We start from the raw sequence: 25,692 nt of genomic DNA on the forward strand, positions 1-25,692 counted from the left end.
TACGTGCAGCCCCTCCGCCTTACTCCTAAGCTTCCTTTTTCAGGGGTTTCGTGTGGACCTGCCCATTAAGTCGGCCCGGTACCGAGGGCAGTACAGCAGCTACCCCATCAAGCTCTTCTACACCTCCAACATCCCCATCATCCTGCAGTCGGCCCTGGTGTCCAACCTGTATGTTATTTCCCAGATGCTGTCAGTTCGATTTAGTGGCAACTTTTTAGTAAATTTACTAGGACAGTGGGCTGTGAGTATTTCATTATTTATTCTAAGTATTCAGATTTATTGTAATTTGCATTTCATGCTTTTAACTGAAAGAGATGAGCCACAATTGAAGCAGTTGCTATATATAACATTTCCAGATTCATTTACCTGTAGCACAGTTTATCATGTATTTGGAAGAGTTGTAAAACTGTAAGCATTGTAAAACTAAGATTGGCAGAGTACTTTGTACTATTTTACGTCTAGGAAGCATTTTTCACATCTCGTTTGAGTGACCTTTTAGGTTAAAATCACAGTTGCTCTTATGGAAGTGATTCCCTGTTTTGTAATCTTATTCCACTATTGTCTAGAATAATGTTTTTTGCAAAGAAGCTATTTGCTGATTATATAGGATACTGAAATCATCCTCTCCTGCCTCCCCCGCCATTTTTCATGGCCCAAATGGCAGTAAATAAGAAAGGTACATAATAACTATATTGAAGAGAGAACAGTTGCTAGAAATGGAATCCAGTAAATTCTGCCTTCCTCTTTTAGATTTTCATCATAGCTCCTAAAGCAATCCAGCTACATTGTGATTGAGGTGTGAGTTATTGTAGGATTGAATTTTTTTTTTTTTCTGGCTGCATTGGGTCTTCGTTGCTACGTGCGGGATGGGCTTTCTCTAGTTGCGGTGCGCGGGCTTCTCATTGCGGTGGCTTCTCTTGTTGCGGAGCCCAGGCTCTAGGCGCACTGGCTTCAGTAGTTGCAGCACATGGCTCAGTAGTTGCGGCACGTGGGCCCTAGAGCGTGCAGGCTTCAGTAGTTGCGGCGCGTGAGCTCTAGAGTGCAGGCTCAGTAGTTATGGTGCACGGGCTTAGTTGCTCCGTGCCATGTGGGATCTTCCCGGACCAGGGATCAAACCCGTGTCCCATGCATTGGCAGGCAGATCCTTAACCACTGGGCCACCAGGAAAGTCCAGGATTGAATTTTGACTGGTTTAAATTAAAGGAGTGTTTTCTCCCCCTTAAAACTACATAATTAGGGCCTCCCTGGTGGCGCAAGTGGTTGAGAGTCCGCCTGCCGATGCAGGGGATACGGGTTCGTGCCCCGGTCTGGGAGGATCCCATATGCCGCGGAGCGGCTGGGCCCGTGAGCCATGGCCGCTGAGCCTGCGCGTCCGGAGCCTGCGCGTCCGGAGCCTGTGCTCCGCAACGGGGGAGGCCACAACAGTGAGAGGCCCGCATACCGCAAAAAAAAAACAAAACTACATAATTAGAGAAGAGTAAGAGCCTTTATTGTTTTCAGAATATGTAATTCTAGAATTTGTATTCCCCCAAAGAATTATCTTTTTTACAGTCCTTCCTGAAATACGGTGCTTATTCTATGCATCTGTCTTAACGTGCTACCTTTTGTATTGTAAGCTGTAGTGACGTATCTTTCTGCTTTGACTGAAGGCCATTTTTTAAAATGTAAAGTTTAATAGGATGAGACTAGTTCTTCAAAGGCAGTTGAAGGAAGTATGATTTCCTTTATCCGGAATAGTTGACCCTTGAACATGGGTTTGAGCTGTACGGATTCATTTAGATGCAGGTTTTTTTCAGTAGTAAACACGTCAGTACTGCATGGTCTGCCGCGGGTTGAATCCTGCGATGCAGAACCGCGGATACGGAGGAGCCATGTACGCAGAAGAGTAACAGTAACTTATATGTGGATTTCGACTTCATGGAGGGTCGGTGCCCTAACCCCCTCGTTGTTCAGGGGTCAGCTGGACTCCTTTTCCATTTAACAGAAATTGGATTGCCTGTGGTGAGGGGAGGGACTGTCCCTCCCCTCATGAGCTAACAGTCTGGCAGTCATTATTACTATGATAATTTCACAGTAATAAATGCACTGAGTGGTTGTATAGATTGTGTTGTGATCTTAATGAGATTTTTTTTAGTGAGAGAGCTATTGGGAAGTTTAATTTGTCAGGGCTTTTGATTTGGAATCAGTGATTCTAGGGGCACAGTAAATGAATCATTTGGAAATTGTAAATTCAGGAACCAGACATTTTAATCATTGCATCCAAAAATTGCTTTCCCACCCTCTATGCGCAGAACTTTTATTTAATATGAGCAAATACATGCTATTCCCATTTCTTTTACTATAAAAATTCTTAAATGTTTGTGTGGATAAAAAAACACTTTATACTTCTTAAAAGACTACTCTTTACAATATACAAATCATATAAAGTTTAGGCAGTGAGTCGTTAGTCTTCTGTTAATATTTCAGTTGATTGCATTCTTAATAGCATACCTTGAAGTGAAAGAATATGTGTGTACTCTTACATAGTTCATAAAATTTCTGACTCTAAATGTTATCAGAGATCGATGTGATCTATTCCTGTCTTCAGGAAGAGAAGGAAGATTATTCTTGTAGAAGTATTATAATTTTTTTTTTAAATTGCTCTTCTGTTAATATATTCACAATTCTTTTATGTAATAGATACTCACTATATAATTTTCTTTTTACTCACTATATAATTTTGTAAGAGTGAAGATATCAGACACAAAAGTAAATCCTTTAAGTTACGTAGAATCATTAGCTGTAGGTGCTTTGAGCTTAAAACATTGTCATAATTTTTGAGGAGTTTGAAAAGTCACAGAAATGTGACCATTTGTGCTTTTTATTCTTGTTCTATAGGACGTCAGTGGGGGAGGACCTGCTCGTTCTTACCCAGTGGGGGGCCTTTGTTACTACCTTTCTCCTCCTGAGTCCATGGGCGCCATATTTGAGGATCCTGTCCATGTGGTTGTTTATATCATCTTCATGTTGGGATCATGTGCATTCTTTTCTAAGACGTGGATAGAGGTGTCTGGTTCCTCAGCCAAAGATGTAAGTATTTGGTTTATTTGAAAATGAAAAAAAAATTCATAATTTTTAGATGTCAAATGGTAATTGATACACTTAATTACTTTTGTAATTTAAACTCAAATTCATACATTCTTAATGAGGTAATGTCATCCCCAGGGAGTTAAAAACTACAGGTAGTTCCTGGAAAGTGAAAAATTCTTAGATTTTACAATGGTTTGTGACCATCCAAAGCTCAACCCTACCAGACAAAGTCTTATTCCTTAGTATTTAATTTCTCTTTAGGGAGGTGATAATTAAGGAGAGATTGAGAAACCCTGGCCTAAGGTATGGATAATGTGGTTGTGCAGCATTGTAGCCTCAGGGAATATTATGATACGACAGTGTCTACTTCAGTCTTCCTGTATTTTCTGTGGAGAGCACTTCACACAGAACCTAGTAGTAAACAGTGAAATGGTTAGAGTTTGATTTTAAAAGTTGTTTTTCTCTTTGCAGGTAGCTAAACAGCTTAAAGAACAGCAAATGGTAATGAGGGGCCACAGGGATACCTCTATGGTTCATGAGCTTAACAGGTAAGGAAGGCCATTAGACTCAGTCTTTGATAGGAGAGAGAGAATGTGTGTTACATACACACGTGTTCTTGGTTTTTCAATCTATCATTTGGTCTCAGATGTCATTTAAATTCATATTTGAAGCACTTTTCTTGTACTTAACACAAAAGAACCAAAATTTAACACAAAAGTGAATTGTTCTCCACATCAGAATTGACACCTAAATTATTATTTTAATTGAAATGATGTTCCCTTCACTGCTCAGCCCAGTGTTAAAATGCTGTAGGTCAGAGATCCTCGTCTGGCTGCACTTAAAATCACCTGGGAGCTTTTAAAAAATACTGATATCCCGCCTCTAGGAATTGTGATTTATTTGGTCTGAGGTGGGTCCCAGGCATCAGTTTTTTGTTTTGTTTGTTTGTTTGTTTTTGTTTTTTTGGTACACGGGCCTCTCACCGTTGTGGCCTCTCCTGTTGTGGAGCACACGCTCCGGACGCGCAGGGTCAGCGGCCATGGCTCACGGGCCCAGCCGCTCCGCGGCATGTGGGATCTTCCCAGACCAGGGCATGAACCCATGTCCCCTGCATCGGCAGGCGGACTCTCAACCACTGCGCCACCAGGGAAGCCCCAGTTTTTTTTTTTTTGATAAGTTTATTGAGATACAATTCACATATCATGTAATTTACTCATTTGAAATATACAGTTTAGTGGGGTTTTGTTTTGTTTTTAGTATATTCTGAGTGTGTAATTATTACAATATAATTTTTAAAACATTTTCATCACCTGGAAAGAAACCTTATACCTATTAGTTATTCTCCATTCCTACCCACCCTCCCACCTCCCAGCCCCAGGCTTTTTATCTAGTGTCTGTAGATTTGCCTGTTCTGGACATTTCATATAAATGGAGTTATATGTGATCCTTTGTGACTATCTTTTTCACGTAGCATAATGTTTTGGGGGTTCATTCATTATTCGTGAATAATATTCCCTTGTATGGATGTACCACGTTTTGTCTATCCATTCATCAGTTGGTGGAAATTCTGGTTGTTTGCACTTTTTGGCTGTCATGAATAATGCTGCTGTGAACGTACTTGTTCAGGTTTTGTGTGGACATATGTTTTCATTTCTCTCAGAGTGGAACTATTGGGTTGGGTATTTAACTGTGTTGAACGTGTTGAGGAACTGTCAGACCCTTCTCCAGAGCAGCTGCCCCATTCTGCATCCAGGTGCAGTGTCTGGAGCTGCTGCACGTCCTCACCAGCATTAATTCTTGTTTTGATTTTAGCCACCTAGTTGGTATGAAGTGGTATCTCATTGTGGCTTTTCCCTTTTCATTGTGGTTTTGATTTGCTTCTCCCTGATGAGTAATGATGTTAAGCATCTTTTCATGTGTTAATTAGCCATTCAAATATGTTCTTTGGAGAAATGTCTCTTCTTTTGCTCATTTAAAATTTCTAATTGGGTTGTCTTTTTGTTACTGTTTATAAGGTTAAAAAAATATTTTGGATGTATCTCATCAGGTAAATGATTTGCAAATATTTTGTCCCATTCTGTGGGTTGTCTTTTCACTTTCTTGATGGTGTCCTTTGATGCACAAATTTTTAATTTTGATGTTCAGTTTTTCTATTTCTTCTTTGGTTTCTCTGTGCTGCTTTTGGTGTTGTATCTAAGAAGCCAGGGTCACAAAGATTAATCCTCTTACATTTAGGTCTGTGATCACTCTGAGCTCATTTTTGTTTCATGTGAGATAGGGGTCCAGATTCTTTCTTTTCCATGTGGATAGCCAAGTGTTCCAGAACCATTTGTTGAAAAGGCATTGGTATTTTAAACTTTTTATTTATTTACAACATGGAATAGATCGCAGAGTGGTATAATGAGCCCCTGCGTCCAACCGTATCCAGCTTTAGTCATTATCCTTCTCCCATTCTTGTTTCATCTACTGTCTTCCCCATCCATGGTCCCTCACCCCCATCTTTTTTTCCCCTCTGGAGTATTTTTTTTTTTTTTTTTGCGGTACGCGGGCCTCTCACTGCTGTGGTCCCTCCCATTGCGGAGCACAGGCTCCGGACGCGCAGGCTCAGCGGCCATGGCTCACGGGCCCACCCACTCCGCAGCATGTGGGATCTTCCCGGACCGGGGCACGAACCCGTGTCCCCTGCATCGGCAGGCGGACTCTCAACCACTGCGCCACCAGGGAAGCCCCCCTCTGGAGTATTTTAAACACAATCCCATTATTTTTAACAGCTCTCCAGGTGATACTAACATGTGGCCAAGGTTGAATTACTGTTGAATAGGGTCATCCAAATCTTGTCACATAAATTTGATACTTAGAAAGCATTTTGATATTTACTCTTCATCTACAAGAGGGAGCTAAAGGTTACCCACTTACAAACAATATTAAACATTCCAGTACTTAAATCACAGTTGAGGATTCTCTTCTGCTGTAAAAATCATGTATTGCCTTTCTTGGCTATTAACTGGTTTCTTGAAATCAGGGACTCAGATCATTCCTTTCATCATCTTCATCAACACATACCTGTGCACAGCCCTGGACGACCCGTCAGCACTGCGGACAGTCCCCTGGCGCGTTAGTTCAGTTTTCTCCCGCCTGTTACTGCTGCTTCCTGCTGCCCCTCCCCGTGGGCCTCCCCTGCCTGACTCGGGGTTTTGTCTTCCAGGTACATCCCCACGGCGGCTGCGTTTGGGGGCTTGTGCATCGGCGCCCTGTCAGTGTTGGCCGACTTCCTCGGGGCCATTGGCTCGGGCACTGGAATTCTGCTTGCAGTCACCATTATTTATCAGTATTTTGAAATATTTGTTAAGGAACAGGCTGAAGTTGGCGGGATGGGTGCTTTGTTTTTCTAAATGTTCCAGTATTTCTTTTTGTGTGTGTGAAAGGGAAAATATTTTGACTCATTGTTTTTGTCAGATAATGCTGGCACCCCTTTTCTTCTCTCACAGTTTGTTTTCAAGTGTTGACCGTCTCATTCCTGAAATGGGCACGGAGCTAAGCCTGTGTGCAGCATTAGTACCAGCTGCCTTAACACTAAAGTTTACATTATTCATTAAAAAACCTACATGCAGTGTTGCCTGTGATGCTGGAAACCAATGTACCCGCCTTGCCATGTTCGGTTGTGACGGTGAGATGGTGACGTGGATCAGTTTTGCACACAACATTCAAGACACTCAGTATTCCCCCCACTTGTTTAAAAATAAATGTAGTTCAGATTGCCACTTTCCAGTATTTTTGAGCTTATTTAATGAGTTCTGGATCATTTATATCTAATCTATATTTTAGATATAATTACTTTTTATATTTTAACTCATAATATCCACATTCCCACCCTCCCCCATTTTATTTGTTCCTCCTCAAAGCAGCCACTTAGCCCAGATGAGCAGAATCAAGCTTTCAGAGTCAAATCTGTCACCAGAAACAACTGCTTATAATTACTCTGCCTGTTTTCCATTCCCCTTTCCTCCCAGGGACAGCACAGTCGGTGCTGTTTTACTGTATTGGCTATGCCTTGGAATTCCAACACGTCACTTGAGAATACTCTTCAAGATACTATGCCCCAATTTTTTTTTTTTTTTAATCCCTAAAGCAAAGATCTAATTCTCAAGCAATGTCTGTAGTTCAGTGGGGGTGAACAATGAGTAATTCATGCTAGGAATCTGTGTATGTTGTTGTACTTTATAGCAGCAACATGAGTGTAAACAGTAGACAATAAAATTTTATTTAATAAAACTTTTGGTTGTGTTGGAAAAATAAAATCTGGTATTAAATGATTTCTAAGATTATATAGGTTCATTATATTCATACAAAATTCATCCTGAGATACCTATTGCAAATGTATTAGTTTAATCCTAAAAATATTGAGGGACAGTGGCCAACAAAAGGGTACTCAGTTTTGTGACTAACATTTGGAAACCAGAAAAAAAAAACGGTCACAATATCCCAGCCTCCTTTTGAAATAGCACAGTTCTTTATAAATAATTCTTTTTTGGGCGGGTGGGGGGGGGGCGCTGTGCTGCGTGGCTTACGTGATCTTAGCTCCCCGACCAGGAATCCTTCGTAGTGAAAGCAGAGAGTCCTAACCACTGGACCGCCAGGGAATTCCCTAATTCATTTTTCAAAGTATGTGCTTTATTGCCCAAAAAGATCAAACTTAACTTTTCAAAGAAGTCCTTCTCGTTCTATCAATCATTGTTTACTTTCTTAATGCAGGAAGTGTATCTTATTTAGTTTAGGATCACAAAGCCAACTAATTTCAGGAGGAAGGCAGAGAAAATACAGGCAGGCAGGAGAGTAGCCATGTCCACTGGAGAGCATCTCCTGAGGGCCTCAGACCACTGTTACCATGGAAATACAACCCAGTGTTACAGCTATTTTTCCCCAAAGAAGGTGGAAATATAGCTTTTAATAATAAACCTTCAAAAAAATACTAATAAACCTTCAACATTTAAATACTGATAGGTCCAGCCAGTGAAAACATCCAGACTGCCAGTTCTCAAACTGACCGTATTTCCAAAGCATAGCCTTTGATATTTACAGAGAACATAAACTGCATTAGGGGATGTTCTAGGATTTAGGTGGCACTTCTGAACTGCACTCTTAGGAAAAGAAGGCAGAAAGGACAGGCAGGGGTTACGAATCTCTGTCCTCCATCAGCATTTGCGTAGCTTTATCAGTTGGCATGGGGAGTGATTTTGCAAGAGTTGGAGGCTGTCTGGAGACTAGTCTGTGTGCTTGAGCCTGTGCATTCTCTGTATGCCTTGGCGCCTCTTGATTTTGATGAAGAGCAGTAACGAGGGCCTTGAGTGCTCAGGGAAGAGGATTACAGTCCCTGGAGAATCATGATGCCCATGATTAAAAATAAGGATTTAAGAGGCACGGGGGAAGGCTACTATTAGAGCAACTAGTTGGGGCTAAATTTTCATAGTATTCACAGGGAGAGTAGACTTCATCTATACAGTTCTGTAGTTGCATGATTCTTTCCATTCTTTTTAGGAAGTACAATATAAAGATCTATTTTTGCTCATAAAAATATCTCTAGGTAAGACAGTGAACCTGCAGACAAGCAAACTGTACTGCAGCTTTTGGCATTACTCCCCTGATCTTATCTGGTTCTGAGGGGCCTGGCTAACCCCTGGTCCAGGGCTGGAAACATGACTTAGGGGTAGCCAGTGAGAACCATCCAGAGACTTCTACACCAAAGAGGCAGTAATCCTGGAGCCTCTGAGGCTACAGAAGTCCACACAACAGCCAAGCTCAAGAGGTAAGAAAATGGCCAATGACACCGGTGGACCTTGAGGATTGGGGGCAGGGGAAGTTTGGGCATGGCATGAGCCAGAAACAATCCATATTTTCCTTTAAAGAAGCTTGTATTGGGTTTCTGGTACTTGCTAACTGTGCTGGCTACACTCATGGTTTAACACCAAGACAGTGCCCCAAACCATGTAAATCTTATTACTATGGGTTTGGTTTTTAGAAACTTCAAGTACTTTTTGAGGTAAGGATAGGAAATGAGATTCTGAAGTATATACACGTGCTTGAGGGAAGGGCCCTGTATTTTCATTAGCCTCTGAACCTTGGTACATGAATGAATCGACCGTTTTTCATTACGTAAGAGCTGGTCACCCTCCAGTAGTTAGATGGCTATAAGGACACTAGCTAACTGGAAACATTTGCTTATTACGAATGTTATTCTCTTTTATATCCTCTGCTATGCAGATTAATTCCATATAGCAGATAATTAGGAGAGGCCAAGAAAGTCCCTATATAGGTCTGTCTTTTAAAAAAACTCTGATGCCGTAAACGGTTGTTTGCATACCTCACTACATATTTTTTAGTGGGGTTGGGAAGAGTTGACCTAATTGGAATTCAGGGCTATTTTCCTATGAAAATACCGTATCTCCTGGATTAGAGTAGAAAAGTTAACAGCTGAGCTTTCTTTTTTGAAAGCTGGATTAAACATTACCTGCATTTATGTTGTTGTTCTTTAACATTAGCTATGGAGCCTAGCATTCAAATGAAGGCTATAATCTACCTGTAATTACAATTCCATACCACCACATGCATTCTGTGCTTTTATTTTATGAAAAAACTAATTTCAAATCTCCATTGAAACTAAGCTGAATACAAAGTCTTAATGAAGGAGGCCTGTGTCCTGGTTACAGAAACAAGGCGACTGTCCTTTGGCCTTAAAACTTCAGGAAGGGCACTTCATACGGCTTCGTGTTTGCATGTTTCAGCGCCAGAGCGTAGGAATAGACTCTGGCATCCACTGTCAGATGTTCATCAGCTACCAGAGCTAGAGGAGGCGAAGAATACAAGTCAGATAATGAAGTTGATAACGGATAATAATACCCCTTATCAGCCAATCAGTGTTTACTGAGCGGCTACTATGTGCCAGTTCCTGTGCTGGATGCTGGTGGTATAGTGATGAACAAGACATTTCCTGCCTTCAGGGATCTTACTCTAACAGAAGAATAAAGGATGTAAAAGCAGGACTACGTTTCCAGCATGAGATAAGAACAAGAAAAAGTTAAAGACAGAAGAGCACATATACCAGGTGATGATTCTGTGTTTTAAACAGCAAAGCTTTAAGTTTATAGATCCAACTGTTACTTCATAGATTGCTCACTACAGGGCTTTGTTGTGCTGAACTACACAGTGATGATGATTCATGCATCCTCTCCACTGTCAGGGACACACACGTTCCATGTGCAAGTTAAGCTGTGTGCTCGGAGGGACTGGACGAGGTCTCTGAATCTGACCATAAGGGCCTTTCATGAGAACTTCTGTTTTACTCAGGTGGAGGCCCCCAGATTTCCAATCTGCCCCTTGTTTCCCAGCCACTTGTTTAGGAACAAGCTCAGAGTCAGTTTGACCCTCAAAGACAGGGTTCTGTCCTGCTCATCTGTGCCAGCAGGTGCTGGGCGAGTGCTAAAAGCTATTCTTAGTAGCAAACTGAACTCCACATGCCTTCCTACTCCCTTCTCAAATGGTACGTGTGGAATAAATAATTTGATTACTATATTGTGATGCTAGTCAAGCCAGGAACACTGGTTCTTTGCCCCTCCCTCTTCCTATATATATAGATCCTTCTACCTCCCTATTTCCCCCACTCTTTTAAGGCTGGAAGGGAAGTTAATGGAAAGGAGAAGGAAGGAATTTTTTTTAAAAGGACATTTTTCTAATACAAAAAACAAAAACAATAGCACATAACCTTCAAGCATTTGTGTGTCACCATTATCCCATTTAATTTTACTCCTGCCTCCTCAGAGGTAGGGGCTGTCCTGCTGTTCCCGTTTAATGAGAAGAGCCAGGAACCTGTTCTGAGCTGTAACTAACACCCGGTTGGCTGAGCCTCAATCCAGCCAGGCCTGTCGGCCTCAGAGTTGTGCTGTGACGGTGGCCATGGCTCTCCCCGAGTAAACACCTCAAATCACTGCATCTCCTCACGACGAGCACTTCTAACTCTGACTCTGGGATCCTAAGGTGGTTTCTACCTTAGGTCTGGTCTATAAAAAGGTAACGTAGGGATGGAGGCTGTCTGGGAACCTGAAATCCCAGCAGTTTTTGAAAGATCCCCTTGACTTTTCAAACACAGACGTCGGAAATAAAACTGTATGCCACTGGTACTCACGGGAGGAAAGAAGAGACTGCTCCCAAGGCTTCAGGCCAAACAATGCTTCAAGTTAATTTTTGAAATAAAAACTGAATAGTATTCAAATTAGGAGATCACCCGCTTCTTTGTCGTGAGTGACTGGAGACGAACCCAGCTGGCAGAGGAGCCCCCGAAGGCCCTGCCACGTCTTTTGCAGTATCTCCTCGTGTAGGGTTACCGGAGGACATCCTTACTAATTTTTACAAAGTCCCGTGAGACGGGCTGACCGGGAACCACATGTAGCTACATGACAAGTAGTTTATTAAGGGGCACGCTGCTAGTTAGTTCATTATGTCAGCTTATCACACTGCGTACATATTAGGTGCCTAAATATTTGTTAAAATCTCCTTTAACTTAGACCCCACACAAAGAACCATCCAACATACTGGCATATTTGAGGATCAGTTAAGAGATTATTTACTATACCTTTGCATGGCAGGGGTTAAAGACTTAAGGTATAGAATAGTTTTAGCTAATCAGCAGGCCTATATCTTGACTGTTCTGTAGGATTAAAAAAGCCCCTAATGAAAGCTTTCACTTGACATGGAATGTTTTGCTCTTATTTTCAAACTCTATGCCACCTGGAAACTTATTATGTAGGTCAACTGCAGTCTTATAACAGTTTCTAGGTATTTGAGTTTAATGAGGAAGATATAGAATTATATTTAGTACCCCGTTGGTGGGGATGGGGAAAACAGAGAAAGTGGGGTAATCAAGAATGCTTACCATCAAGTCTCTTCAGCAGGTCATTCTTTGGTAAGGAAATCACTTCCACAAATTCTAAACAAACAAAGTGCAAGTGAAAATAAAGCCGGACACCAGACGAGCCCACCTGAGCAACTCACAATGCCATGGCCGCTCCCGCTGCACCACACGGCACTCAAGGCCAGTCCCCGAGCGGGACACGTACCTCCATCTCCTGAAAACAAACAGAAGGGGGACATCTCAGCAAGGCCCGGAATGGTCAAACGCTGCAAGGCTTTTGTGCAAGACGTTATCAGAAAGGCTATAAGAGTTTAACAGAAACCTGGGTCTCTACTAATTTAATTTATACATGTGGTAAAAAAATTCCAACAGTACAAAGTTATTGTTCTCCAAATCATATGTTTTAATGGCCAAGTTTAAAGCATATTCTGTGATATGCATATATGTATTTTTAAACTTTGTTAAAATATACATAACATAAAATTTACCAATTCAACCATTTTTGAAGATACAAATTCAGTGGCATTAAATACAGTCACATTGTTGTGCAATCATCAGCACTACGCATCTCCGGAACTTTTTCATCATCCAAAACAGAAAGGTGGTGCCCGCTGAACAAGAATTCCCTATCCTCGGTGACCTCTATTCTACCTTCTGTCTCTATGAATGTAGCGATTTTAGGTATCTCACATTTGTAGAATCACAATATTTGCCCTCCTGTGTCTGGCTTAATTTCACTGAGCAAGATGTTTTCAAGCTTCATGTATCAGCATGCCTCGTTGCTTTATGGCTGAATAATATTCCATTGTAAGAATAGGCCACATTTTGTTTATCCATCTGTTAATGGACACTTGGGTTGTTCCACGTTTTGGGTATTGTGAATGATGCTGAATGAACACTGGCATCCAAGTATCTGTTTGAGGCTCTGCTTTCAGTTCTTCTGGGTATTTACCTAGGAGTGGAATTGCTGGGTCACCTGCTAATTCCATGTTTAACTCTCTGAGGAACTGCCAAACTCTTCCTCAGCATGTTATATTCGCTAGTTTGAAAACTGGGCATTTAAAATTAGCTGCAGTGGGAAACTGGAACACTCAGGAACAACTAAAAGGGACGGGAAATGGAAGACCTCCACTCTAACACGATTTACGATGGTGTCTGTGTTACCAGCACCTTTTAGTGGGGCTGCGAGAGCACATGGAACCGACAGAGGCATTAGAGCCTCTGAATCCAAACTTGCTGAGAAATGTGGAGCAAAGAATTTCCCCAAAGCTTCACTAAATATGGAACTCAACAAAAAGAGTTAATATGGTGCTGTGCTGTAGCACTTCTGCCATTCTTACAATATTGATGGAGACAGAAATCAGTGATTTTGAAGATTTTCACTGTTTACGATTTAAGGCCTGTAGTCCTTATTACTAAGCGGGAATAAACTCCATATAGAAAGTATGGAAATTTGTAATTGCACATTTTATATAAAGCAAGCATAAAAATCAAAGAAGTGCTAAGAGAAAAATGCTGAAATACATAAGATTAGGAAAATAGCCAAGAGTACCAATGAAGCATCTCTGAAAGACCATTATTCTATTAACAAAAATCAAACTAGTAGCAAGTTACAAGAAATTTAATGCAACGCAACCACTGTAAACGTAGCCAACAGACGCTTACCTGGCTTTGGCTTAGGCCTTACGTTTTCAGCATCATCTCCATTGATAGTTACGGTTACGATATGTGTGGTACAGTTTGACAAACCTGGATCCATACAGACAGCTGGGGAGAGAAGCAGCAGATCACCTTTCCAGACACTAGTCAGGTGTCATTCGTTTCATCACTTAAATGTCTTTGGAGGAAGAGTGGGCTTGTAACTCATAGTCTATGTAGAAGTTATGCAGGGGAACTGGTTTCTCCTATTCCCTTAGTATATACGCTGTTGGCCTGCAGAGCACATGTGTAGTTAGTACTCATATTTTCCCCAGAGTTCCTGAGGAAAGTTTGGTAAATCTGAGGGGTTAGATGCGGTAATATCCTTTCACCACATCAAGAAAGTCTTCTAGTGAGGAGCGTGGCATACGGACGAGATGAGTAAGTAATAAAGCTTAGAATGTGGGAACCCTGAAAGGCATCCTGATCTCATAATTCTTCTCCAACTTCAGCCCTTTATGCTCAGCCATGCTCTCATGGGGCCAGGAGGTTCACTCAGGTGACCAACCCTCATCGAGGATTTCTCTTCAGTGAATTAGCTAATAAATAAATCCCTGACCATAAAGAACACCCAAAGAATCAGCCCTTTCACATCCAGAACAATCAACTGCTTGGCTAATTTTCAAGAGTTTGTCCCCAAGCACACACATGGGGAGCAGCACGAACCTGGGGAACATTCAGCAACGTCGCCCTTGTAGCCAGTTTCTTCCTCAAGCTCCCGAAGAGCAGCTGCTTCTGGGCTTTCGTTGTCATCGATGAGACCTGCAAGTCCCAGTCACGTGAGAGGTGGGACAGGGAGCCCCCTTCTTCTAACACACAAGCTGCCGAGCTACGTGTGAATAATCAAGCAAGAGGTTTGGGAAAAGTGGGCGTGCAGATAAAACTTTCAGGTTTTGATCTTTTAAAGAAAAATTAAAGGCAAAAGAACACCCCTGGGCAGATTTAGTAGGTTCTGTTCCTCGTGTTTAGACCTAGATGTTTTTGTGAGCATCTCAGCATCAAGGTTGTTGTACAGCATGGATCTCTTGGGCGGGTAAGTGGCTTGGTGGTGGCCAACTGGCCCCGGTTTTAGACTATTCATGTGACTACAGCACAGGAAGCCTGTGCTTTCTGTTGTTTCCTCACATGCGAGTTGGAGACAGTGTTTCCCATCTTGCCTTCCTCCCTCAGGGCCATATGGAGGGCCCTGTAATGCAATGCTAGGATAAATGTCACCTGGGAGGGAGAAGATGGGAAAGGAGGGAAGTAGGGGGAGGGGACTGTGGCTAACACTAGTTCACTGTGAGGAGGGAGTAAACAGGGCCGAGTGGGAGGAGGCCAGCAGCATCGCACATCCTTTCTCCTGAAAGGAATTTACAGGATGCAAAGAAAAAGTGAAACATTGGCTATTCAATTACTTTTTTGTTTTTTGGGCCACACCACGTGGCACGTGGGATCTTAGTTTCCCGACCAGGGATTGAACCTGCGCCCCCTGCAGTGGAAGCTCAGAGTCTTAACCACTGGACCACCGGGGAAGCCCTCAATTACTTTTAAAGTTATTAATTTCTTCAGTGAAATGGCAAGGAAGTGAGAAAGAAAATAAAGCTGTTACTTATGTGTTACTATGGGATGGACTTTGAAAATACAGAACTTAAAGCACTAATGATAACTGAGATCTAACCTCTTCAGATGGGAACAAGACAATTAAGTCCTATAAGGATGCACTGCATTCTAGATACTTCCTGTACAACTGAAAAAATATTCTAGTTGAAATTAAGATGATTTCCTTGGCCTGTATACATACAGGAGGATCATGGTTCTTTCCCGTTCACAGTTTCTGGAGTTAAGAGCTGGGCCTAGTTATTACTGTAAATTTGCCAGAGGCAGATCATTAGTGATGGAAAACGAAATACCTTGACAAATTAGGAAAAACCAATGACTCAAAAGAGGCTAGAAAGAACGCTGCAAAGAGGAGGGCAGGTGGCCTGGAAAGGTGAGCTGTGATACTGCTACAGGTTAGAGGATCACTGGAGTGTGGGCTGGAGGTACCTCACTGCAGAAGTGGTTTTGTTTTACTTAAAACTACATGGACAGATGAAAAGGTTTTCAGTTTCTAAGCTCTGCCGTTCTCAGGCTCTGCCCTGGCTCAGTCCAACAGTCCCTGAGGGGCCATTCTACTCCCCAGTGTTCAGTTACTCACCGGCGGGGAATTCTAGGCAGTAGCCCCCCATCGGGGGTCGGAACTGCTTCACCAGAATGATGCATTCATAGTGAAGGGTTCTTTGCAGCACCGGGATGACCGCCACACCTGCCAGCAGGAAATAAAACCAGGAAACCCCAATGTAAGGTCAGGAACGCCAGGAATTTGTTTACAGCAATCTAACTATTGATAAAAGCCCACATTTTAAGAAGTGCTGCAGCTGAAATCTGTCTTGTATTTGCCATTAGCAATAGGAAGTTAATTTAAGCTACAATACTGGCAGTTAACTTTGGAAGTTATTCTCATGAAAAACAAGGAAAAAATCATCACACTTCCATATTATTTAATTTTTCTTTTCATAAAAAGCTTGTTTTTATTGCCACAATTTCTTTAAAATAAAATTGAAACTAGAAGTAAACATTTAGCCCAGGGTCCAGGACAAATTTTGGTCTCCACGAACCTCTACAGACATCATTTCTCGCCCTGCTGCAGCCAGCCCGCTGCCGAAGTTACACTGATATCTGTGCTCTTAGATTTCCTTTAAGCAATAAATCAAATAAGTTCCAACGTTTGTCGTATATGCTAACTAGACTGAACTTCATTGTTTTAGGATAAAAGACCCTTTCTCCCAAGTTTACTTGGCCTTCAAACCAAACCAAACCCCAAAACCACTGGATTCTGGAAAACACAACTGCCCAGGAGGACCATCGGCTCCTCTCGCTTCCCCGGTAGGAAAACACAGCAGCTGCGGCAGCTGCTCTACTTCCAGGAAAAACAGAACAAAATGGAAAAATAAAAATAAAAAATAAAAGGGAAAAACAAGGAAGACCTATTGTCCAAGTTCCCCTAGACCAGAGGTGGTTTTCAGGACTGTTTCTGGGATCTTTGCAGTCAAAGCATTCAGGCCTGGAAGGGAAAGTGAACTGAATGAACAGTCTTTTCCTAAGTCGTTTGTTTCCTCATCAACTTATAAAAGCAAGCGGTCGGAAAGCGCCAAGTCACGCCACGTAAGTTTTCCAAACGAAAGGCTCTCACCCAGATCCTCTGACCAGAACGCAAAAGATTTCTAGAAGTCATAACACATCTAGATACAGTATGTGGCTTCAAATTACACTGACTTAAGTTTTGTCTTAAGTATGATGACATCTTCCCCTCAAAAACACTGTTCTGAGCTTAGGTAACAGGAAGGAACCGGAAGTTATTTATAAAGAAAGCTCGATTTAGTTACATAGTGTTGCAAAATAGAACACCAGAGTTAAAGATAAAAGATCATACTTGAAGATAACCCTGCTCTGAGGTCTTGGTTACAGTAAAAAACCCTCCTACCCCCAGTCTCCTAGTCCTGTGTGGGACTTCCTTTCGGGAGAGTTCTAACAGGTTTGCACTCATACCATCAGCCGACTGGCCTTTCCTCGTTGTCCGCTTCACAGTTTCCCAAGTTCTGTTCAGGCAGACAAGAAAAAACAAAAGCATTAGTGCTGAAGAGGAGACTTCTTAGGTTTTGGGTGTATAACCAGCACCTTACAGATGCAAAGCATGCAAATGTGCTAAAGATAGCAGCCAGGAACACCACGCAATAAAGATCTGTATCAAAAAAAGAGCCAACTGTGCTTTCCCACAGCTTCTAAAAATTATCAGAGAAAACCACTGCCTCCTACATCTAACTCTCTACATCTAAACAGAGGGCCTGCTCATCACTTGAGCTGCCTTTCAAATCAGCTTTCAAATCATTTACTCAAAACACTTCAGTTTGGATCATAAATTTGCGTGAGCAGCACAGCTGGCGATCACAGATTTAAAGGCGATTAAGCAGTCAGTGCAAATCCAGCCCCTGTGCAAATTCCAAAGGATATCCTGCATAATGTAAACCATTGAGATGGTTATTTATAGTTTAGATTTTAAAAGCTGTCACCTCAACTACACAATATAAGAAAGTAGGACCTTCCTGTTTATTAATTGAGGAATTAATAAATTTAGGTAAGTACCCTGCTCTGCATGCGTGAGATCCTATCTAAAGGGAAAATGGTCCCTAGAAGAACAAGTGGGGTGAGCGGCTCCTGGTCCCCCCTCACAGCTTTATTCCTGACTAGCTATTTGTTTCAGGGAACCCGGTACTGACATTCCAGTTACTGGAACAACCATGTTGTTTAAAGGGGGAAGGGCGGACGAGGGAATTTCCTCCTCACTCTTAGCCCTTCAACAGAAAAAAGCAGCGGTTAGAGATGAGGGTAAAGAAGCAAACAATTTTGATTTAAAAGAAGGAAGAGGAGGGCTTCCCTGGTGGCACAGTGGTTGAGAGTCCGCCTGCCGATGCAGGGGACACCGGTTCGTGCCCCGGTTGGGGAGGGTCCCACATGCCACGGAGCGGCTGGGCCCGTGAGCCATGGCTGCTGAGCCTGCACGTCCGGAGCCTGCGCTCCGCGGCGGGACACAGCAGTGGGAGGCCCCACGTACCGCAAAAAAAATAAACAAATAAAAGAAGGAAGACATCTGGGTGGCTCCGGAGAAAGAAAGAAAGGCATCCACATCCAACATCTGTCTCCCTACAGTAAGACTGAGGGTAAGAGGTCCTCCTTGGAGGAAACCTCGTACTTTTTATCTGGTTGTCCTTGAGGCTTGGACCTTGCCACATTTCTATTAAAAAGTGTCAGAATTTAATCTGGTTAAAAAAAACAAAACAAAACAACCTTTCTGTTAACTGTAGATCTTTTAGTATTGCACCCAAATTCTAAAGGGCAAATATGTCAAACATGAACCTATGAAAATCAACCAGACTACCAGGACGACTCACAGCTGCCCACATTCCCGTTAGTAGCAAGAAGCCAACCAACAAGCCATTCTGATCAGTCAATAACTCGCAAGTGACAGAACACCTTCTGGCCCAGTTCTCTCTGCTGCCTCCTAGGGTTAGCGTCCTAAAGACTGAAGAAGACAGTGCTGGGAAAAGCACTGAGGGTCCCATCCCCAGCACACTAGGAATAAAGGAAGCAAAAAGAGGAGCATCATTATAGTGGTTACGATGAATTAAATAAGCAGTATGGAGCCACAACACAGGTACGTATTTACAAGAAACAGTAGAACAAGAGCGCCCCCCGAGAGCTCCAGTCATCTCAGAGGGACTCAGAGAAGAGAGACATCCATCTGATTGTTGTCTTAAAAGCCTCTTGTAGCTTCAGAATTCTGATTCTGGTTGAGTGACTCCATTTTTAGTCTTTGTTATAAGGAAAGCCTGTTTTACTTTCTTCCCTCTAGTCAACCAACTCCAAGAGGTAGGCAGGGCGACAGAGGGTGAGCTCAGCTCTCTCCTGAATGTCGATACAGGGGCACATCGCCTGCACATCTTTACTCTCCCCAAATCAATTCCATACCCTCTTCCATGAATGAGACAATGGAACCAAGGATTTTCTAGCTGCAGTTTAACTGTTCTGTACATGCAATAGTTTATACATTTATAAGTCACAGTCTACTGTAAAGTACTGAGATTCATTCTTCAAAGCTTGACATTCGGGTATGCAATGTTAATGTTTCACACAGGCGCTCTCTGGAGGGTATGGACGGATGCGGAAGACCGTGCTGTAAACAGGCCACACAGTGTGGAGTCTGGGAGACCTGAGGCCACTCCCAACTACTGAAGCACTCTCCGGAGGTGAGACCGAATCCTGAGTATTTGGAAACAAATCCCCAAGTGATTCCGAGGCACATCCCTGATGAAGAAGTGCTGGAAGGAAGAGAGGACAGGGGCAGGTGCACAGCCACATGGGCCCCAACCAACACGTACTCTTCACACTAACTAGTGTTAAGGGCTCTATTCTGTGTTATAAACTTAACTCTACAGGAAGGAGAACCAAGCTGTATCATGGTAGGTTGGGCTCTAAGCTCTGGCTACGTTTTCACAAGTGTAAGTATGTGTGCACCTGTAGTGTTCCCCAAGTCTTGGGCCTCACCACACCCAGCTCACTGCACGTAACAGGTACCCCCTCCCACTCTGTGGATGGGGCGTAGTGTGCTTAGCTTTCTTACTTTGGGTTTACCAGTGCTATGAATATCTTAATGTTCCTCATGGCTCTCCAACATTGAACCTTATTACTGTTTTTTGCTACTTTAGTAGATATAGTCAAAAGTTGTTTAAATCACTGGCAAGTCCGTGTACTTTCACACTGACGATAGATGTATTTATTTCCTTACGAAGAAACTTTATCCTTATTTGATCACTTGGCAAATAGTTTTTATGTTAATGAATTTATATCATATAACCTGGATACTAAATTTAGTTACATTTTCCTATTTTCTCATTGTTTTACTCCTTTTTTGTATTTCATAAGTAAACGTTTAGCACATTTTTTCCTGTTATTTATAATATACAAAATTACTAAACAGAAAAGTTGGAAAATAGAAGAAAAAGGCTAGTCACATAGGTGCCATTAATATTTTGCTACAGTTTTCCTTCTAGCCTTTTCTTACACATTATTTGGCAGGGTTTAAAAACCATATATCCAATATCCTCTTTTGTTATCAGCTTATTAACTTTTCTGATACTGCTGGGTTGTCTTCATGACTGCTGTGGAGATGGCTGCTTAGATTTTGCCAAATGAATACACTGTAACAATTATTTCTCTATTTTTAAGATGTTGAGGTTAATTTCAATTTATTTGCCTTTTAAATTTATGATGAACATTTTTCATGCATAAATCTGATTCCAAATAGTTTTCTTAGCATAGTCTCAGACACCGCAGGCGCCAGGCCCCAGGAACTCCCTCCCAGCCCTCACCCACATATGTCTTTATGGCGACTGGTACACAGTGTGAAATGCTTTACAAAACTTCCCCCCACCCCAATTTTCATTTCCATGAGCAAGGTGTAAGCCTGTAAGTTTTACCTCAAACCCAGGAGCATTTTCTCTTAAATTCTAATTCAGAGATAAAAACTGGTTTAATAGAAGGAAGTCAGCTGTACTGTTAATTATTCTGCTGCTTTATCAGCTTAAATTAGGCTTGGCCCAAAAGTTTTAGGTTCACCCTAATCTACTTGGGAGAATGGTGTTAAAACAGCTTAACTAGATTCTTTACTTAAGACAGAGTTTACAGTGAGGAAGATATCAAAGTTTATGCCAAACACTAAATAGAGACCCTGAGAACCCAAATCCTCAGCATTTTACAAAAAGAAGAAAAAAATACTTTACCTTGTTTTACCAGTAGGATCTCTGTAAGTTGTTTTTTCAAGCTTGACCCAGTCTCCTTCTGAAATTAACTAAAAGATCAGATAGTAAGTTGGGAAACTTTCAAGCTGAGCTGTTTTTTATTTAGTTCTTTTTCCTTTCAAACTTTTTGTGGCTCTCAATGATCATACTTCCCTCCAAAAATCTGTGTCCAAGTTTTCTTTGTATCTAAAGAATTGAAAGTTGTTTATCTGATGGTGGGCCTGCTGCTCTGTGGAGTTTTGGAGGTAGGACTGAAGAGGTGAAAAGAAATGAGAGTTGACAAATTCTTGGGAGAGGGGAGGACGGGGGTACCTAGAAGGGAGCATGAGGGAGGGAGGGAGGGGTTTCTTGGGATGCTCCTAACCTTCTCTCCTCTGATCTGGGTGCCAGTCACGTGCGTGTGTTTAGGATGTGAAAACTCAGTGGCACCTGTCAATGACTACACAGCAAAGCTGAATACAGGGATACCATGGCCAATGACTACATTTCCCATAATGACACATGGGTTTACCACCCAGTCTGAGGGGCACCCAGCATCGTTTTGCCTGGATGCCAAGGTTAGGTTACCAGGACTAACTTTCCTACAGACTATACTGACTGAGCACAAAGGTGCACTGTGTACATAAAGCAGTAAGAAGCCTTTTTCTTACTATTCTATCTGTCACTTGTCGCCAGCAGCAACCTAATAATTATCAGCAGATCTGTTCACAGATAACACAGAAAGGTTTTTAAATCAAAAAGAATTCCAGGGCTTCCCTAGTGGCGCAGTGGTTGAGAATCTGCCTGCCAATGCAGGGGACACGGGTTCGAGCCCTGGTCTGGGAAGATCCCACGTGCCGCGGAGCAACTAGGCCCGTGAGCCACAATTACTGAGCCTGCGCGTCTGGAGCCTGTGCTCCACAACAAGAGAGGCTGAGATAGTGAGAGGCCCGCGCACCGTGATGAAGAGTGGCCCCCACTTGCCGCAACTAGAGAAAGCCCTCGCACAGAAACGAAGACCCAACACAGCCATAAATAAATAAATAAATAAATAAAATAAAATAAAAATAATTCCAGAAAGGTGTCAAGCTCAGAGTTCCAAAGATGAAGGATTTAAAGTTTATCCACTGCAATGGTTCCTGTAGGAAGAGCCTTTTTAAAAGGTAAACTGGATAACACACAAGACATACATTAGTTCTGGAATTTAGACCACAACTAACAACTTAGGTTTTTATTCTTCTTAAACACACATATTGAGACCACAAATAGCTAACCAAGATGTGATACCTAGGGATGAAATGTCTAAGCCCTAAAACTCACATGATTTATTCTTCTACCCAGAGAAACTTTTAATAAAAATTGAAACAATAAGGTCCTATTGTATAGCACAGGGAACTATATTCAATGTCTCGGGATAAACCATACTGGAAGAGAACATAAAAGAGAATGTATATATGTGTATTACTCAGTCACTTTGCTGTACAGCAGAAATTAACACAACACTGTAAATCAGCTCTACTTCAATAAAAAATAGTTAAAAAAATAAAAATTGAGAATTAAAAAAATCAACAGTCAAAACTCACTTTAAAAACAGCCTCAATTTCACTAATACATATAATTAAGAATGATACACCACTACTCCCACACAAGAGCAAAATGCCCGAGTCCTAAAAAGGGAGCGGGAACAGTGTTTAAAACCTGTCTTAAAGAATGAAAAAGAGGGGCTTCCCTGGTGGCGCAGTGGTTGAGAGTCCGCCTGCCGATGCAGGGGACATGGGTTCCTGCCCCGGTCCGGGAAGATCCCACATGCTGAGGAGCGGCTGGGCCCGTGAGCCATGGCCGCTGGGCCTGCGCGTCCGGAGCCTGTGCTCCGTAACGGGAAAGGCCACAACAGTGAGAGGCCTGCATATAGCAAAAAAAAAAAAAAAAAAAAAAAAAAGAAAGAAAAACAATCATTTGAAACAGCAAATAGTCTATACATTTCTTTTAAACTCAGCTTAATATGGCAAAGGAGAAGGGAAGTAAAAATCAATGTATACCTTCTCTGAAATAACAGACTGCTTGGTATTTTGAGAATCTGCTGGTTCTTGTTGCTCCATTTTCACTTTATAGTCCCCAGGCTGTAAGAGAATGAGATGTGTTTAGGCTACATTAATTTTTCTGAATTACACATTTGTCCATAGGTCACTGGTCAAAGTACTTAAATGGCGGAAAAACTTGTGTCATCAAAGCTTGAGTTTCTCACATGAAGACTGGGGAGAGCTGCCCCAGGTGGAACAGGAGACGCAAGGCCTCGGGAACAGCCAGGAAAGAACGGAAAGCGTCCCAGTGAGACCGACCCACGTCCTGCTGTGCAGACCTGGCCCTTAGACACAGCCTGAGATCTCCTGACTCCACGTTTAAAACGCTTTCCAAGGGGAAACAGTACAAAGATTGTACACCATTCCCAACCCCCGCCCCTCAATTGCTGTCCCTTATCAACCCTTTTCAGCGAAACTTTGAGTTGTTGGCTGGCTGCTTCTCCCTCCCATTTATCTGTGTGTGTGTGGGTGTGTGTGAAATGGATATACTATTCTAATAATTTAAAACTGAACAGTTCAGTGGCCCATTCAAAGTTTTAACACGTGTCAACGTAACAGCTGCACATAACGAGTTAACGAGAAGCAAGATCTGTTAGGAAAGGGCAGGCCCCATCCCGGGGGCCATGGGCTACTACTTTCTCCTGGCATATTCCCTCAATTCTGTACCCTGAATGTCTGAAAATCTTTTTTCTACCCTCAAAGTTGATTGATAATCTGGCTGCATATACAGTTATGAACTGAAAATCATTTTCTGTCAGCAGTTTGGAGACACTGTTCAGTGTCTTGCTTCTAAGAAGCAAACTGGGGCTTCCCTGGTGGTGCTGCAGTGGTTAAGAATCCGCCTGCCAGTGCATGGGACACGGCTTCGAGCCCTGGTCCAGGAGGATCCCACATGCCGCAGAGCAACTAAGCCCATGCGCCACAACTACTGAGCCTGCGCTCTAGAGCCCGCGAGCCACAACTGCTGAAGCCCGCGTGCCTGGGGCCCGTGCTCCGCAACGAGAGGCTCGCGCACCACAGCGAAGAGTAGCCCCTGCTCACCGCAACTAGAGAAAGCCCGCGCACAGCAACGAAGACCCAATGCAGCCAAAAATAAATAATAAATAAAATAAATAAATTTATATACATATATATAAAAAAAGCAAACTGGCTGCTGCTAAGAAATTTGGAGTCACTCTGATTCTAGATCCTTTCCAAGTGACCGGTGTTCTTTCTCTGGAAACCTGCAGTTATTTATATGTTCACGGTGATGTTGGTGTTATTTTAGGCGATTCAAGTGGGTCCTTTCAATCTGGAAACTTCATTCTGTGCTTCCTCAACTATTTCACTGATAATTTCCTCCCCTCTGTTTTCTCTCTTCTCTCTTTCAGGAAATAATACTTAGCTGTTGGACTTCCTGAATCGATCCTCTGTCTTGTCTTTTTCATTCCCATTTTCTGTTTCCTTGTTATTTTATCTACATTTCTCAGTGGCTATTCCAACCCTTCACTACCCTGAAGTTCCATAGTTCCTAACCTACCCCACCTCCAAACTTTAGCTCCAGGGAAAATAGAAACCATCAAACAACAACTCTCTTACCAACCATCTTAGAAGGAAAAGTGTCTGCTCTGTTTCTTCTGGGACCTAAAGTGATAATTAAACAGCAAGTTTCCCTAAAACACAACCAACAAAACAAAACTTAAATAAACCTTCTCATAATCCTGTTCTCTGCTCCAACCTTGCAGGACTTCTTGAAAGACCAGATGACACTACTGTGTATCTCTACTCAGGCCATCACTATCTAGTCCCACACATCATCCGCAAGCTGGAAATACAAGTGCCTCCGATCCCTAAACTCCTTTACCAACCATAACTCATCCATCACAATCCTCGAAATTCTACCTCTAACACTTCCTGAAAGTGTCCTACCCCTACTATCCCTGCTCTGGTTAAAAATCTTAATGCCTCCCACTTGGGATGAAATGATTTCCAAAACTATATCCCAGACACTAGACTTTTCTTTACAGTGTCCAACTTTCAACATCGCTCACAGTTATGTTACTATAAAAACTCCCTAAAATCACTGACGAATAAATGAATGAAGGAAAAGAGTGCAACTGGTTGGCTAAGTCTAGAGAGCCAACCTGTTTCTAAGAAACAGGTTGGTGTGGGGCCTGCTTAGGCTTGTTCTGAAGAAGACTTCCTCGTCTACTGGTCTTTATCTAACTAAGTTAAACTCAATTTCAAAATTACCTTGGCACAAAATTAAAAGACTCACACTTTCTGATTTCAAAACTTACTGTAAAAGCCACAGTAATCAAGATGGTGTGGGTACTGGCACAAGCACAGGCTACATATAGATGGATAGAATTGAGAGTCCAGAATTAAACCCATAGATGTACAGTGAATTGATTTTCAACAAGAGGGCCAAGAGAATTCAATGGAGGAAAAGAACAGTCTTTTTAACAAATTGTTCTGGGACTAGATATACACATAGATAAGAATAAAAATGAACCTCTACCTAATACCATCTATAAAAATTAACTCAAAATGGATCAAAGCCCTAATTGTAAGAGCGAAAATTATAAAACTCTGAGAAGAAAACTTA

General features: G+C 42.2%; 2 protein-coding genes across 14 annotated transcripts in view; one reads left to right on the forward strand and one right to left on the reverse strand.

Annotated features, from left to right (window-relative positions):
* Positions 1–7,341, forward strand: part of SEC61A2 (SEC61 translocon subunit alpha 2) — a 28,608-nt gene extending 21,267 nt beyond the window's left edge. For all 9 annotated transcript variants that reach the window (XM_060097612.1, XM_060097610.1, XM_060097607.1 and 6 more), the window contains 4 exons: positions 44–241; positions 2,878–3,069; positions 3,541–3,617; positions 6,275–7,341. In XM_060097612.1, the coding sequence (XP_059953595.1) occupies positions 44–241; positions 2,878–3,069; positions 3,541–3,617; positions 6,275–6,461 (654 nt within the window). In that variant the 3' untranslated portion in view covers positions 6,462–7,341. The remainder of the gene's footprint in view (positions 1–43; positions 242–2,877; positions 3,070–3,540; positions 3,618–6,274) is intronic.
* Positions 7,342–9,670: 2,329 nt separating this feature from the next.
* The window catches only part of NUDT5 (nudix hydrolase 5), a 24,108-nt gene continuing 8,086 nt past the window's right edge, over positions 9,671–25,692 (reverse strand). For 4 of the 5 annotated variants that reach the window (XM_060097619.1, XM_060097617.1, XM_060097616.1 and 1 more), the window contains exons 2-10: positions 23,064–23,144; positions 21,028–21,095; positions 18,722–18,820; positions 17,240–17,289; positions 15,849–15,956; positions 14,336–14,431; positions 13,637–13,738; positions 11,993–12,185; positions 9,818–9,907 (exon numbers count right to left, since the gene is read on the reverse strand). In XM_060097619.1, coding sequence (XP_059953602.1) covers positions 12,013–12,185; positions 13,637–13,738; positions 14,336–14,431; positions 15,849–15,956; positions 17,240–17,289; positions 18,722–18,820; positions 21,028–21,095; positions 23,064–23,123 — 756 coding nt within the window. In that variant the 5' untranslated portion in view covers positions 23,124–23,144 and the 3' untranslated portion in view covers positions 9,818–9,907; positions 11,993–12,012. Of the gene's footprint in view, positions 9,908–11,992; positions 12,186–13,636; positions 13,739–14,335; positions 14,432–15,848; positions 15,957–17,239; positions 17,290–18,721; positions 18,821–21,027; positions 21,096–23,063; positions 23,145–25,692 lie in introns of all 5 variants that reach the window. The other variant, XM_060097620.1, reaches the window with a different exon arrangement.

This window comes from Mesoplodon densirostris, chromosome 4, assembly GCF_025265405.1.
Source record: "Mesoplodon densirostris isolate mMesDen1 chromosome 4, mMesDen1 primary haplotype, whole genome shotgun sequence".
In the NCBI taxonomy this organism is placed as follows: domain Eukaryota; kingdom Metazoa; phylum Chordata; class Mammalia; order Artiodactyla; family Ziphiidae; genus Mesoplodon; species Mesoplodon densirostris.